The sequence below is a fragment of the Pezoporus occidentalis genome, unplaced genomic scaffold (genome assembly GCF_034315485.1).
Source record: "Pezoporus occidentalis ecotype Australia unplaced genomic scaffold, CSIRO_AGI_Poc_V1 ctg35, whole genome shotgun sequence".
Classification (NCBI taxonomy): domain Eukaryota; kingdom Metazoa; phylum Chordata; class Aves; order Psittaciformes; family Psittacidae; genus Pezoporus; species Pezoporus occidentalis.
In genome coordinates, this window is record NW_026915483.1 from 5,636,027 (window position 1) to 5,652,349 (window position 16,323).

At 38.3% G+C, this 16,323-nt stretch overlaps 1 protein-coding gene and 1 long non-coding RNA gene across 2 annotated transcripts in view; both read left to right on the top strand.

Moving 5' to 3' along the window:
• The window catches only part of PPP4R2 (protein phosphatase 4 regulatory subunit 2), a 66,941-nt gene extending 51,708 nt beyond the window's left edge, over nt 1–15,233 (top strand). The window contains exons 4-10 of the mRNA XM_062630346.1: nt 3,554–3,724; nt 8,545–8,638; nt 10,096–10,133; nt 10,583–10,657; nt 11,016–11,159; nt 11,640–11,908; nt 12,850–15,233. Of these exons, the coding sequence (XP_062486330.1) occupies nt 3,554–3,724; nt 8,545–8,638; nt 10,096–10,133; nt 10,583–10,657; nt 11,016–11,159; nt 11,640–11,908; nt 12,850–13,163 (1,105 nt within the window). The 3' untranslated portion in view covers nt 13,164–15,233. The remainder of the gene's footprint in view (nt 1–3,553; nt 3,725–8,544; nt 8,639–10,095; nt 10,134–10,582; nt 10,658–11,015; nt 11,160–11,639; nt 11,909–12,849) is intronic.
• LOC134169621 (uncharacterized) overlaps nt 1–16,323 on the top strand; it is a 640,302-nt gene that overhangs the window by 184,039 nt on the left and 439,940 nt on the right. The window lies entirely within an intron of this gene.

Here is a 16,323-nt window from a genome sequence, read left to right on the forward strand (position 1 = left end):
GTTTTGTAGGTTGATTTGAGTGTAATTTTTTATAAACAATTTTAAGTGTTCTGACTTTATCACAAGTGTGGATAAGTTTCTTTAACAAATACGTGTAATTAAGCTTGCTTGAATTAAGATTCTTTTATGTAAATCCATCTTGTGTATTATATTTCTTTTCTGAGTACTTGTTCAGAGTTATCTTAAGATAGAGGCAGAGTACACGGCTGTATAGGAGGTGGACTGTCACTGTCAGATAACATTGTGGTAGATGCTGCTGTTGCAGAGGAAGGGACTGGATTTGAAGGAAAAGGAAGCAGTTGCAGTTCTGGGTGAAAGCAGAAATCAGCTTTCCAGCACTGCTTCCCCTTACTTTTCAAGTATTTTCTTATGTAGGAATAGTGTGTAATTCTGCTTCTTTTCTGGAAGAATGGCAGAGAATGATAAGTAGATGAGGTAAGAAAGAGGGGAAGAGGGACTGCTGCTTACTGGGTTGGCAGGAAGGAGGTAACTGAAGGATGTTGTACACAATTTAGAGATTCTTCATCTTAGGATAATGATAGAGGTGTCAGGCCTAAAAGAGAAAAGTGACCTGCACTGTAGACTCCAGAAACCTTTACTCTTTCTTCCTGCTGTCCAGGAATCCACTGTGTTTCTGATGCAGGACTGAGTTTTGTCTACACGATCGATGAGTCTGGAGCTGACTCAGTCTTAATGGTACAAATACTACTTCCTGTTGAGTGGCTGGAGTTTGTGTAACTTTCTGCTACTGGGATAAAACTGTTCCTTAGAAACTAGTTGCATAGATTGAAAGTCCGTCAAGACCATCCTCTAAATGGGCATGTATTTCAATGTCTAAATTACAACACTGAGCTCAGGAGCTCTAGAAGCATGAGACACCTCTGACTTGCAACTAACTGCATTTTGTACCATAAACAACTGCTTTCATCTATGGTTTGAAATGTGAACTTAACACTTGCTTTTAACCAGTTAGCTTTCACACTGCTAAGTAGTGCAGCCCCAGCAGCAGGGAATTCAGAAGTGGTGAGAAAAACCTGCTTGAGAAAGAGTAGATGCCTAAACAGCAAGCCTGGCCTGAGCTCCTGCTGCTGTTGTTACATTGCTGCTAGCAACAGCTTGTTTAGTTGATCTGAAGTTGGTGCTGCTATGTCTGGGTTAGCTGTAGTCAGACTTGTGACTGCAGGATCAGTTTATCCTTAAACTGCTGTTTTTGTCTGCAAGCTGGACTGTATCACCTGGTTCGCAGTCACTGTATATTTGAAATACAGGATGAAAGAGGCTTTTTATATCAGTAGTGCAGTGTATTGCAGATGTAAGTTCTTAGTCTTCTTGTAATAGAGGAAATACTAAATCAAATTACATGGGTTTAAAACAAGTGATAGTTTTCTAGACTTCAGTCTGTAAAGAGGAGCTGGTGGGTTCTGCTGTCAGGCAGTAGGTTGCCATTTTAGACTTTGGTTTATTTCAGCAACACAACACTGGGTTAATAGTCTGTGAAAAGAAAAGTCTTAATATTTAGCAAGAAAGAAGTAACAATGAAAACAAAGAACAGCTCAAGCTTTAAAGCGTGGAAAAAATATCCAAATGGGGATGTCAAAAAATATTTAGAATAATAGTGGAATCTTCTTTCATGAGGCAAGTAAAGCTCTTGGGATGCTCCGTTGAGAGTAATCCTACTCTGGCATGGGGTTATTTACTGTGTCTTTTCTGTGTGTGTTTTGTGATGTGCTTATGTCTTAAATCTGTGGCTTATTATGCAAGCTTTGGTATCACGGTGGTAGCACTGCAGAGTTGGATAGCTTTCTAGTTTAATGTTTGTAGTAGTAATGCCTGATACTGTACACTGGAAACATAGTATTCAGCTTTGCCTGTATAATGCTGATTGGAGCAATAATCCAGTTGTTTTGCTTAGTGATGCTGTTTAATATATCTATGACATTCTCTTCTGGGACCTTGTTTCTTATTACTTTCCATTTTAATTTCTGGTTCTATTATTCACTACAGCCTGTGCTCTCTGTTGTGAGGTGCTTAATGGTTTCTTGTAAGGAAAATGGAAGTTGCTTTCCTCATCGGATTCCCCCATTCTTGCAAATTTATCATTCTTAATAAAAGGCTGGGGGTTATTTGAATCTCTGTAGGTAAACCTGAGCTAAGCTTTCCCCCTTTTTATCTCATAATTACTTCTTTGAGACCAAGGAGAAAATGAAGGCAAAGATAACATGGCAGTGTGTTTATGGAGAGGGTAGGCAAATGTGATTTCATTGGTGTGGGGGTTTATATTTGGTAGTACCAGTGCTTGGGAATAGTGTGCAGGAAAGAAGCGTCGTCACTTTGCTGGGGAGTCACCACATGTAGCTCACAGCACAGACAGTTGCATCAGCCCAGCAGAAGGTCATATGTTACGAAGGGTTGAAAATAGTCAGGGCTGTTTAAGATAGAACTGCTACCACTGACAGCCTGTAGAAGTACAGCCTGTGGCTGAACAGCATTTCTTTCAGCAAAAGTTCAGATCTTATGCTTGTTTGATCTGAACCTCTTCTTCCAGATTGCATATGCTACAGATAAATGTCAAAGATAGTTTTTATCTTTCTTTACTGTTGATTGGTTATTCTCCGTTTCTTCTTTGCCTCCACCAGCATCCCTGTCCTGCATCAGCATTAAAACAAGAAAATTGATAGTAAGTGAACTAAATCGGTTGCTTTCAAGTTGCTCCCTATGCTGCTAACAAACACAGTAGCTAAAGGAGGCCCAGAACTGCTTCTGGCTGTTGTGTAGGGTGATGGGTGTAGAAGGGCTTTCTCAGCACTTTCCTGCTTTGCCCATTGTATGCAATGTGAGACACATTTGCTTGAAAATCTCAATGTATAGGATTCTGTAAATGATAAGGCTTGTAAGTTGTAAGGCAGAAGGTACTTTGGAAAGACCTTAATTACTTACTGTTGTGGGAAAGTTTTTCAGGAGTCAGTTGTTTTGCTCAAATGTTCATCGGCAAGTTCTAACTGTTACACAAAATATTTGCCTTTCTGAGGAAAACAGGTGCTATTAAATGCTTTTAAGGTGCCTGGATACTGAGCAGTTAGTTACAAAAGGCCTTTCAGTAACATTTTGTAACTGAAGCAGATAATGCTGTGTACAATTGCTGTGTGGTTTCCAGACTGAGAACACTTCTTCCCTTTCCTTTTTTTCTTGTTTTTGGTTTTCCCCCCTTCTCTTGGGTGCTCAGTGAAGGCTTTAGGTGGCATGTAGGCTTACTGGTAAACTGTGTAGAATAAGCACATATTTCACATTGAGGTTTGAATTGTAAGTGGGTATTGGTTCTCAAAGGAAATGGCCTACCCTGTTGTTAATGGCAATTGACTTGCATAATATTGTTCTTCTGTAATTATTTGAATAGTTACCATGCTTAAAATTCAGGAAGAAAAATAATACTGCATTACTTGCCTCATTTATCTTTGAACTGGCATAACCAGCATGAATGTTGTTTTGCAAACATAGTTACACTGGTTTTCTGTGGGTTTAGGGCTGACTTGCATATATTTTGTGTTTTTTGCAGGGTTCAGTGGTCTCAGTTTAAAGGCTATTTCATATTTAAACTGGAGAAAGTAATGGATGATTTCAGAACCTCAGCTCCTGAACCAAGAGGGCCCCCCAATCCAAATGTGGAATATATTCCTTTTGAAGAAATGAAAGAAAGAATCCTGAAAATTGTTGCTGGTTTTAATGGGTATGTATAATTTGTTTTATAAAATCAGGATAACAGAAGTGTTTTTTCCCAGTTTTTAACTTGGTATCTATCTGTGACTGTTCGTTTTGTTTCCTCAAGTAGATGGGCAGAAGCAAAATACATACCTTGGAAATGCATGATAGTAATTTCAGAACTTTTACTTTATTTTTCTGTCTTTGAATGAAAATCAGGACATCCTGTGACCCATCAGTCACTTTGGTGTTTTCAATATGTAGCTCATTTTTAAGTAACACAATTCAGTGAAGCATGGCATCACTCTGTGCATTTAACAGGTAAAATAGACAGTAAAGTTAGATTTCTTTCAGCCTATTTTGAAATACCTAATTGAAAAGTCTTTTGTGTTCAGCTCTCAGCGCCTTTATGGCAGTTCAGTAGCTTTTGAAGAGGTGATTCTGTGATGAACCTGGCGTGGCCAGGAGGCAAACTGTCCCTGGCTTTGAACTCTTAAGTTGTTCCAGAGTCAAAGTTACAGATAGAGCAATACTTGCTAACTGAGAGACTTGGAGTATTTGATCTATTGCTGACAGTGTCTTAAAGTGTGTCCCCTTTGCTGGCTTCGTAATTGTGGAAATTTTGTTTCCTTTGAAATAAAGCTCCTGATTGATTTTGATGTCTCACCTGGTGTGTCTGTTTTTTAATAGGTCGTGTAGTGTTCTTGTTTCTAGCCTAGATGACTTCCCATAAGCTGAGTCATCCTGCTGTGGGTCTCAATGCTTGCAAAAGACTTTTTCAGCATTTTTTTCTCAGCTTGTCAGTAACCCTGATGTTCTAGATTTGCAGGTGGTACTAACATGTCCTTAGTATCCTGTTTTGATGCTAGGTTAATAACTTTCACTGTCATTGTTCCATGCTACTTAATTTATTTGCAGTTTAAGTGTCTCTTGTAAATCAGATCTCCTCTTCCCTCCTGTTCCCTATTGTTGTTGTGTAGGATACTTCTAAGAATGTGAGATTCAGCAAGTTCTCAGCTAGCCAGTATTTATACCAGGCTACTTCACTGAAGGAATTTAAAAACAAACCTATTCTTTATGCCTGTCTCCCACCTCCCCCAGCTCTTTGTTAATGCTTCTCTGCCCACAAAATTTGTAATGTTCTCACAGGGAGAGAGATAATGAATGGGCTGCTGTTATCTTCTCGTGTTCCAAAGTGTACTAAACAAACCTCTGGATAACAAGTCTAAAGCTTACTCTGTGGCCCTGCTATTTTGATCTATTGCTGTAACACTTAAGTGCTTAACTTCCTCATACTTTGAAGTGAACCACCCAGTCTTTGAGGAAGCAAGCTGTTTGCATTAGTTACCTTAAAGAAAATGATGCTTTGGGATGTTTCAGAAGCTAGGATTGTAGACTAGCTAATTTAGTCGATCCTGCAGCTCCTACAGTGGTTGTTGTGAAAGCTGAATCATGTGGTGATGTGTCCAAAAAGCATCAACAGCAGGTTTTGGTTGGTGCAATTGGATATACTCAGGCTTCTTGTTTAGAGTTATTAATGCCATTTCAGGGTGCTATAGTGGAGAAGGGAGCTACTTGGTGTGACTTTATTATTAGGATATTTTTATTGGTGTTTGTATAAGAGTTAGGGAAAGAGTTCAGTAGAAGTACCTAAAAATTTTAAGTTTCTTTTTATAGTCAAGGAAGTGATAAATTAAGAATGACCCCTGGTTTGGGGTCTTTCTAGAGGAAATGTGTTTCAAAGGAAACACAGATTGGCTGGTTTAACCTTACTGTACCTCACTTGACGTTGTGTAATATGCTTGCAGAGCCAAATTCTCATGCTATCTGTACTTTAGAATGCTTTGGAGTAGGAAATTCTTGAAAGACTTTGCCATTTTCTTTATCTTTCTCAGAAAGTTTTGAGGTAAGTTATTGGGGATCTCTGAAAGAGGAGTCTTCACAACATGGATAAAATAGACAACATCATAATCCAGATGTTAATTTATATGTTTTTTTTTTGCTACTATTTAATACAGTTGTTAGGCTGACATTTCCCCACATCCCTCCTGAATCCTGTCCATCTGATGAATCTTTGGTTTGTAATTCATTCTGAACTATAGTGCTGTTTTGTGGTGTTTGTATAGGATTTGAAGTGGTTGTCTTCAGCAGGCACATTAGGACTACTCATGCAGCTGATGCCTGGAACTAATTACATTTCTGAGCATTGAAGATCAATTCCTGTAGTGCTCACAGACTTCTGCATTGGTGTTCATGTATAAACTTATGCCAAGTTCAGTTACTTCTATTTTAAAGAAGTTAAGTTTTACCGCAAAGAATTCATTATGTGAAATTTAACTGCCAACCAGAAACATTGACGAATGTTGAAGGAATGACATGCAGAGATGATAGTGTGACACTTGGTGCCATCTGCTGCTCAGTAAAGGAAGTTCAGTTTGCAGTGGAAAATTTTGGAGGGAAATGAACTGCTTTAAGCTTTTGTTTAAACAAACCTCTTACAACTGAGAGTAAAATAGGAAGGCAACTTCTGGAGTTAGTTGCAGGCTGCACACTTTGAGTATGCTTATTCCCCACGTAGCTAGAATTATTGATCTTCACAGAATGGTTCCTGTATTGTCACTTCAGGTGACTGGCCAGGTACAGCTGGATACATATTAGGCAGTGATTCTCCAGGACCTTTGCTGATTTAGCTGTGTATTTTATTTCTGTGAAATAAATAGATTTTGAACGGACAGTATAATCCATCTAAAAAATTACAGAGTCTCTAATTATGGACTTTTCAACCCAAAGCCAAAGTGGCTATCAGTGAGAAACAGGAGCTACAGTTAGTGATGTACCCATGTTGAGAAGTTAACAGATCAGGTAAATTCTTTGTGACTGAATTAGAGTTAAGAGTTTTGTTACAAGAGGTCATAACACAGAAGCTGAACATCATAACGAATTTGGGTGTCAGAAAGATTACTGATTGACCAAAAGTTGCTCAACAGCAGCATAATTTGATTGATACTGAGGCAGCTTTAGGAAATGAATAATGTCAGAACCATTGTCATGCTTAAAAGCCTTCATGTAATAAACTGAGTTAAAAGGAACACTTCTTTCTGGTTTGTTCTTGTTTGTACTTACCGTATTTTGGGAGTGGGGGAAGAGATATATTTCACCTCCCTATTTTGACCCAGCAGTATCTTGCCTGTGTGCCAAAACACTTGATTTCTGCCATTTTACTTACTTTTAAGCAATAACATAGTAAGACAAATGTTTTGGAAAGCCTGTTGTCTTAGACCATTACTTTCTGCAAGTGTTCATGTATTTAATGCTTCAGCAGCTGTACTTTAACTCTGCACAGCTGATTGATGAAGTTAATTTTTCTAGTCTCAGAAGTCAAGTAAAGCTAAGTTGGTGTGGTGTAATTCAGGGCAAATAGCAAGGGAAGGCATTAACTGGTAGGGTAAATGTGGTGTGTACCTCCTGTGCTGTACTTTCAGATACTGGTGTTGGAAGTAGGGCTAAAGGTGGCCGCATTGTAGCCTACCTGTGTAGAGTTTTCCAGTTGAGGGTTATAATTTCCACAGTAATATGATATACAGACAGTTCTTTAAAAACAGAATTAAATTGTTGACACTGGGGACTGATTACTGCTTACTTTTAGTTACAGTGAAGTGCCATGTAGCATGATTTATCGTGGCTATGCTGGCCTGTTTGCACTGAACTAATGGTAGATCTGTGCATCTTTAAGATGTGGCTTTTTAGCTAATGACCTAAGCTTGAGGCACATACTGTGTTAGCTGGTGAAATAGGCTTAAGAATCTGTACAGAGTTCATCAGAAAATAAAAGTTAAATTTTTATAAAACTTACAATATAGGGATACACACACACGTATGTAAGTCTCTACACATACTGCTTTGGATTTGGTGTATCAGTCATATTCCCAATAAAAACAATGGTTCTTCAGTACTGTATTGTATCATATATTCTTCATAGATTGATTACTGAAATGTTTATGGCTTCAGCTTCAAATAGTGAACTGTAAAAATGTATGATTCTGCATTATTTTATTGAAAAATACTTTAACATTTTACCATTTTGTCAGAAGTTTGTTAAAATGTGGTACTGTGAATGTGCAATGAAAGTGTGTGACATCTCAGGTAACTAGTAAATATATGTAAAGAACTGATTTTCTAAAAGCTCACTTTCTCATGTAAGTAGGGATGAAGTGGAGCACAGAGCTGTCAGGAACTGGAATGTGTGAATGTGGTGCATATGGGTTTATGTATCTTGCTCTGAATTTAGTTACTGTTGCTGAGCTGTTCTGTGATAGATAAGTATACTGCCCAGTTGTGGCCAAGTAGAGTATTTGTAATAGCTAAAGACTTGTTAGTTCTACTGATTCCAATGTTTAATGCTTTTTCTGTAAATGTGTTTTGTAAAACATGAAATAAACTATTGAGTTGAGAGGTTCTTTTAGCTCTAGTGTATGACTCAAATTTGTTTGGCATCACTTACCATTTTTGTTCCATACATTTGAATAATAAATACAGTCTTAAACTATTTTCCTGTTGACAATTTGATTTCCTTTTCATTGTTTTAATGGATCATTTACGTTGTGGGATGATGTATTTAGGATTCTACCAGAGCGTTTTGTTGTGGTGAGCACAAAACATGGTGTGTTGTTACCTTGGTGTATGAGATGGGGGGAAAATAAGGCCTTGAGTTACTGCTCTATATTGCTGTATTGTCAGTACTGTTTTCTTTCTGTTTTCTCAGTAAGAGGGAGGAGGCATTAATATTCCTTCCTCACAGTGGTACTCATTAAAATCATATTTAACTGTTGTAAATCTATTTCCTTGCAGCATCCCCTTCACTATTCAGCGACTCTGTGAGTTGCTGACAGATCCTAGGAGGAATTACACAGGAACAGACAAATTTTTAAGAGGTGTGGAAAAGGTATGTATGTTTCTGAGGGAGAGCACAGCTAAACAGGCACAACTACTGCTTAAATAACTTCTGAATTGCTGCCAAAGGTCTGTTAGTTTCATTATGGCTCGTAGCCATAGTATAGCTAATAGCTACTCTAAGTATATAAGTTTGTTTCATAACTTATTTTAAACTGCTTTTTGATGTTAAAAGTTAAGACATAAATTTCAGGGCTGTAACTGTTGTGTTTCCTCCTCTCTGTGCAGTACTCAAACTGTAGTCTGTAGGGGTGTAATGTCACTTTTTGTCTCAAGTTCTAGCTAAAATGAAATAATCAGCTGAAATAGTTTTGAATTTTTTTGATCAGGCATTTCCTTCCACATTTGGGTTCAGATTAGGTGCAGTAGAAGAAGAAGGGAGGCCTCTTTCCCCAGTGTCTTTTGTTTCAGTATTTAAATCCTCTTTGTAGAGGACTGTGCCTTCATAAAAGCATACAGATGTCTAACAGTATTTTATAGCTTATTTCAGAATGTGGGATCATTCAAAAGTAGATCATGGTGTTTCAGGATGTAGTTCCACATAGGATTTTCCAGATGGCAAAATTGGCTTGAGATTGTTACTTCAACTTCTTGGTCAAAGAAAGTTTAACTTGTAAATGGAGTGATTTTTTTTTTTTCCCCCCCTGTTACAGTGGATGCAATCAGTTGTATTCTTGGAAGATAAGATGGGAAAGAGATGGCCAGGAATAAATGAGATGGGGATTTCACAACGCTGTTTCTTAGCCAGTAACAAGATCTGTGAAACCACATCTCGGGCTTTATGAAGAGCCCTCATCGAAGTTCATCTGGGTTAATTCAGCTGGCCCTGTGATAAAAGCCACCCTGTATAATTGGGCTATGTATTGATTTGAAGAGAGAAACTTGCCTTTTAAGCTGGGTTTCTGGATGTAAAACCTAACATAGTTTGCAGTGTCATGCAGGAGGAGAGGTGGCTGAGCAAAACATACCAAATTAATCTTTATTTCTGCCCTTTTTTTTTATGTGGGGATGAAATAATTTAACATTGGAAATATGGCTGTGCCAAAAATAACTAATAGTGCTTGTGCACTTCTGAAAGCAGGGCTTGTGTATGAATAGAGCCCTGCTCCAGCAATTCAGAATTTGATCAGCATTTTGGAATACTTCATTTTCCAGAGATACTTCAGTTAGAAATTACAAATACTTTGGCCTGAGGTTTAATGTGCTGGCCTCATTGTGAGAGTAGCCCACTGATGAAAATACTGACTTGTAGTGCAGTTGTGGCCTGACCTTGTGAAGGGGGAGCAGGAGTATTTTTTTATGTATCTGTCATCTGCTGGTAGCTTTCAGCCCAATTTTCTGTAGACATATTTTAGCAGATGTGACCAAAATCCTGTAACTTTAGTTTTGGGGTGTTGTTAAAAGCTGAAGGTTCTGTTTCTGAACTTTTACATTGTTTGTGTATTACAGAATGTCATGGTTGTCAGCTGTGTACATCCATCTTCAGAGTAAGTTTAACCTTTTTTCCTTGAAACTTTAAGTTTGTGTTAGAAGGAGGGAGAATGTGTCTGATATATTTCATTGGCAGTAGTTGTATCGAGAAGACATGTGCAGAGTTCAGTTTTCCTTATCAATAGTTAACAGTAGTGGTCTGCAAGCATTACCTGTAGTAATCTAGAAATGAGCAACCAGCTTTGTAATTGGATATGGTACAGTTTGGTACTATCCCTGAATGCTATGCACTTATTTTGTACTATAGCTGGTGGTGGAAAAAATGGATACCTGTCTAACTGTTGCACTGTGAATTCATATCCCAGCCTGTGTCCCTGATATAACGTACAAGTAGAGAACCCTTTGAGGTCTGACAGTGGGGGGACTGTTTGAGTTGGGGGAAACTCTGTGCAAACATATAATTCAAAATTCCTTTATTAATAACTTTGTTGTTTGTTTTTGTTAGAAAAAATAATACCAATAGTTTAAATCGGATGAATGGTGTTATGTTCCCAGGAAACTCACCAGGGTATTCTGACAGGTAAGTTCAGTTTTGGGAGTTAACTTTTTCTGGATGAACGCAAGGTAGTTCTGGAAATAGCGGGTTCAGATCCCTTATTGCCTATTCTGATCAAAAATAGGTAGCCTCAAAAAATGGAGTGTGACCTGGAATACTGGGGGAAGGAGGGTAGAGGAGCTATGAACATACACACTGTTCACTCTGGTCTTTGATCTTTTTGTGGCTTTGTTGTTCAGAATTTTTTTTTATTTAAAGTTCTATCATAGTTTACATGATGTGAGCAAGGAATTCTTTAAAACAAAGTTCTAGCTGCTTTCTGCCTATCATGAACAAATCACTGCTAAAAGGATGGGTTGTTTTTGTATTGTTCTTTTTCAAGGTCTAATGTGAATGGTCCTGGAACTCCCAGACCAGTAAATCGACCGAAGGTTTCTTTGTCAACTCCTATGACAACAAATGGTTTGCCAGACAGCGTGGAACATAAAGACTCAAGCTTGCAGCAAGCAGAAGACAAAAAACACAGGTTGGTGAGGAGGATGTATTGTGAGGTTTTATTATTCTCAGTTTTTTCATTTACATACAAAAAATATTCTGAAAGAGGATGGCCACCTCAGGTATGCATAGTAACATAACTTGACAGACAAGTGTCTGCAGCAGGATTTGATGTGTACTCCTGCTGCTGTTTGGGTGTCCAGATAACAATTAACTCAAGTTCCCACAGTTACATAACACATCTTGTAGGTGTATGTGATGTATGATAAAAATGAAAAGTCAATAACAGAGTTCAGGAAGCCACAATTGTCTGTAATTTGGACCCACCAGAATAGCCTGACCACTCTGTATTTTCATCAGCAATTGGGAGGAGCAATGGCTTTGAGGTGAAGTGAGTTCTACCATTACCTCTTGCAGAGTGTTTAACTTGAGGTAGCTGCTACTTTCTTGTGTGTTATGATGCAGTATGTTTTACTTCAGTAATAACTACAGCTGCTCTTGTTGTTTATAGTGAATCACCAGCATCTGAATCAGAAGGTGCTCAGAGCAGCCCAGTAAAAAATAAACATTCTGAAGATGATCCTGCAGAAGCAGAAGGACGTGAGGTAAAAAGACTTAAATTTGACAAGGAATGGGAAGTTGGAGATGCACCTAACCAAACTGCTTCCAGTGAAGTTTCTGTAGGCATGGGGGAAGAGACAGAGACATCCTCTACATCTCAGGATAAAGAAAAAGATGCTACTTGTGCCAGGCAGCACTGTACAGAGGAAGAGGAAGAAGGTATTTCAGATTTTATTGTCTTTGCTCTGTACATTTTCCAAGGATATGGGATTTTCTTTGCTGGAGGCCAGTGCTGTTGGGATTGCTGAATGTCTCCAGTTGTGCATGAAGATGGACTGCTTGTTCATCCTTCAGTTTTGCATTACCTGGCAATCTGCTTTCTTTCTTTGTTCTACATCTTTGTTACATTTACAGAATGTACTTTAAATCCTCTTGGGCAGTAAGTGACACAAGGGTTGTAACGATGCACAAAGAACTTGAGCATCACTACTTTGGGGTATCATGAGATTTGTTCTTCTCTAGAATGGGGGTGGGTTCTGTCTATGGCTGTTAATAATACAAATTACTGAAATACAGAGTAAAGTTGTGTTCTTTCCATGTCAAAAGTGAATTATGTTCCTTTTCCGTATGAACGAGGAAGCTGAGCAACAATCTCTTCAGATCCTTAGAACAGTAGAAACTACCTCACTGTAAGGCAGGCCCTGTACCTAATTAAAAAAAAAAAAAAATACTTACTTCTTACATATTCTCCAGAGTTTCCTTTTAATAATAATTTTTTGGGGACTCCTGCATTTGGAAAATATTCCTCTAGATGGTGGCGGGTGTACACTAGCAACGCTGATGTCTTCAATGCTCCCGAAAGGCTGCTGCTGAACACAAGTGAAGGAGTGTGGGGAAACAAGTTAAAAATACTCGTTAGGTTGTGTCTTTATGCACTGAAGCTTAATTAAGCAAAACAACCTATTTAATTAAAATAATGGACTTTATGGTATATTAGGATGGTTTGGCTGTCCTGATGATGCTGGCTAGTACTTTACATCTTCTGATAACATCAGAGCTTGTCCCAGGCTATGTTGCAGAAGTATTGCTGGGGACGGAGAGTAGCAGGGTTAAGAAATGGTTAAAATGCCTCAGTAATGCTGTACTTTCACTGTTTCTAGAGTCCTTCATGTCTCCCAGAAATGTTGGTCCAGACAGAAAAGATCAAGAAAAAGACACTGAATCCTCAACTGTGAATGAAGAGACCTCTGAGGAGAACAATCAGATGGAGGAGTCTGATCAGTCTCAAGCAGAGAAGGATTTACACTCGGATGACAGTGCAGCTAGCGGATCTGCCAGTAGTGGAGCTGACTGCAGTGAAGCAGAGGAGTCAGGGTCCTATGCTAGTGAAACTCCAGAGACATCGTCAGAGACCCCGATGGAAAACAGCAATGAAGCCACAGAAGCTGCAGATGAACCTATGGAGCAAGATTAATTTAAATACACTTAGATGCAGTATTTTCCATAAGGCTCCGGTTTTACACTGTATAAATAATTTTATGTAATAAAGTGGACCTTTAGTTTTACAAAAAAAAAAAGAAAAAAAAAGCAGGTTGTAAAATAAACTTCTCCATGGATTGAACCTTGAAAGAGTTGTACATGATAAGAACTGTGACTACCAGCTCCTTCAGGTCCTGCTTACCGCTGAACTTTCGTTTGGTCAAATCAGTGGTTTGTGTATAGTTTTTTTTATTTAGAATAAAAGTTTTTAAACTGGAAGGCAATTATAATTTTGACAACTTTTTTGGAGATTACCACACCTAGTTGTATGTAAGCAAGAAAGCTTTTTTTGTCTTTGTCTTTTTCTGACAGCTCTAGCAGTTACTTCATGTTTTGGTTACAGTTTGAACATTTGACATGTGAACTTACGGGGTTTCATGCTGGTTTCCAGATTTTTATTTGAATACACACTATGAAACCTTATGTTGTGTGTTTCAAATGTGTTACATTTCACACACACATATATATGCACGCATGCACACTTATGTGTACCCTCACTGTTCTAAGGGGGAAATGGTATATTTTTCTGTTTCTATAAAAGATAAACACAGTAAATACTTTTTTCTATAGGGAAAGACTGAGTTCACCTCTCAAGGCACTTTGTTTTGCCTCTGGAAAATGAAACAAAGGAAATCTGGCCCATGTGAAACCCTGGAACTACTAACGTTGAAAACACCAGAGTAAACACATTCCAAGAGAACTGTTCAGATCACAACACTTTTGTATACTTCTGAGGTGCCTGAGTGACAGGATTTCATTTTATTTATGAGAAAATGAGCTTTATGTTGGGAACGTTGTAATCAAAACGTAGCTTCAGCTTTTGTAGGAGAAATGTTTGAAAACATGGTAAGAAAAATACCTTGGAAGAAACAAAACAGGTACTTGCTTTTTTGAATGCTTCTTGGAACATTGTGAACATTGTAGAGAAGTCTCAATTACCTGAAGGTAGGCGGATAGCATCGGTAAACTCACACCACTGTATTGGAAGGATTAATCCATGACCGTAGTTATGTACCTGAGCTGAACGACTGAAAGGTTTAGGGGTGCAGAGAAATCACCATGAATTTGTACAACATTTTGGAAGTGAACTAAATATTTTTGAACATGCTACTTTGACAGCCAGTGTTATGTTTTCTTTTCCAGACCAGCTCAAAGCACAAACTACTGCTTTAAACCCTTGGTATTTTTCAGTTCCCATATTTAAAGACATGCAAGCTGCAACCTCCCAGTCACAATTACTGGCTGCCAAATTTCTACCTGTTTCTTCAACTGTACCTTTTTGATATTTAGAGTTTTTAAATTTCTGTAAAGTAGATTTTTTGTAGATTGTAATGAGTGCTCACTGCCATTGTGGAACGGTATATAATTGTATAATTCCTGTGTGTAAACTGAATGCTTGGGCTTTCAATACAGTATTCATATAAAGCAATAAATATTAATGTTATGAAATATCCGAGTACACTTTTATCAGAATTGTCCCTCTTTTTGGTTTTTAAGTTCAGAGCTGAAGTACAAAAATGACCTCTAAAATGCATGCTGATAGTTTCTTGTGCTACTACATGGTATGCTTGGGATTGGTTGGGGAGAATCTTAGGTTTTGATAAATACCGGAATAATTTGGCTCAGAGGGAGTATTTACAAAGCTATTTCTTGCTGATGTTACCTTTCAAGTTCTAAGCTGACGGGATTCGGGGAGGTGCTTGCCAAAACAATAAACATCTCATTGCTGGAGATCCCCTTACTGAAGGAAAATTGTACTGTGACTCACTAACATTGTGCTGAAGGGTTGGATGTGTGTTACAAAACTAAAGGACTGAACCAAAATGTTGGCATGAGGAAGGTTTAAAATACAGTGACAGCTTCCACTGCTTTGGTCTTGGGTCTTTCTTTTTTTAATATTTTGCCAATGAGACAATTTTAAGGTTTCTAAGTTCAGAGATTTCTGAAGTTTTCTTTAGACTGTTTTATTTGTGAAGATACTGTCAATAAACTTCTTCTTTAAGCACCTCTGACCTTCCGATACGTTTGTTTTAGCAACAAGCAAGCCTTGCAGGAGAACTTTGACATATAAATGAACTTAAATATCTGCTGCTGTTGGTGCCATGTTTAATAAAATGAAATTCATGCTTTAACATCATAGTAAACATCTTAGTGTTAAGTATGGGTCTACATTTAAAGATTGCATTTACTAAATCCGAGAAGATTCCTTCTCTGTAAGTGTGGATTTAAAGCCCCAAATGCATGCGCTGCGTTTTAAGCAGCTGCATTGTGCTTGGATAGCGTTCATGGGCATATTTCCTATTAAAAACCTTATATAGGAGCAGAATGGAGAGGGGGATGACGGTTTACTTTTCTGCATACAAGGTAAAGGACAGCCCTTAAATTCTGCTTTTGATATTCAAAAGAATCCTGCTATTTTGGGTAGTCCTGATACCGGGAAAAAAGGGTTAACATTGTGCCTGCTTGCTTAAGCAGTCGCTGTGCTTGGTGAAGCAGAACCCTAGGAGTCAAAGTTGCTAGAATGGTGAAGCAGAATTGTAAGAGTTACAGCTGCCAGGCAGAATTGTAGTAGGTAAGATTCATAACTTAACATTTAAGACATTCTTGTTTAAACAGTATCTTTAGAAAGAAAAGGAACAAAAGACAGCCAGAGTAACAAAATTTGCAAACTTGACAAGTTTCTGCTTTAAGATACATAAAACCGGCTTGTACCAAACCTGAGGTTTGGACAGGAGCCAAAACCCTACTGAGTCTGTGTGAAAGCAAGAGGCTACTCACAGTGATGAAGAGGAACCACAAGCCTTCATCCTCACGACCCCCTAACGACCACCACCAGGAGGCACTGCGCAGGCGCACCAATGGGACGAATGTCAGAAAACATAATACTAGACGGGAATAGGTTTTGCATATGTATTAGGCGTGAAACAATCTCATGTTTAGGTAATCATGATATGTAATATAAACGAACTGAATGGCGAGGGAAAGGTGCGCATGCTTTTGGAGGAACGATCCCCCATGCGCCTCAGCGCTGAATAAAGCATACCTACTTTACAACTAACGAGCTGTGGAGTCTATCCCTGTATCACTCCATTTCC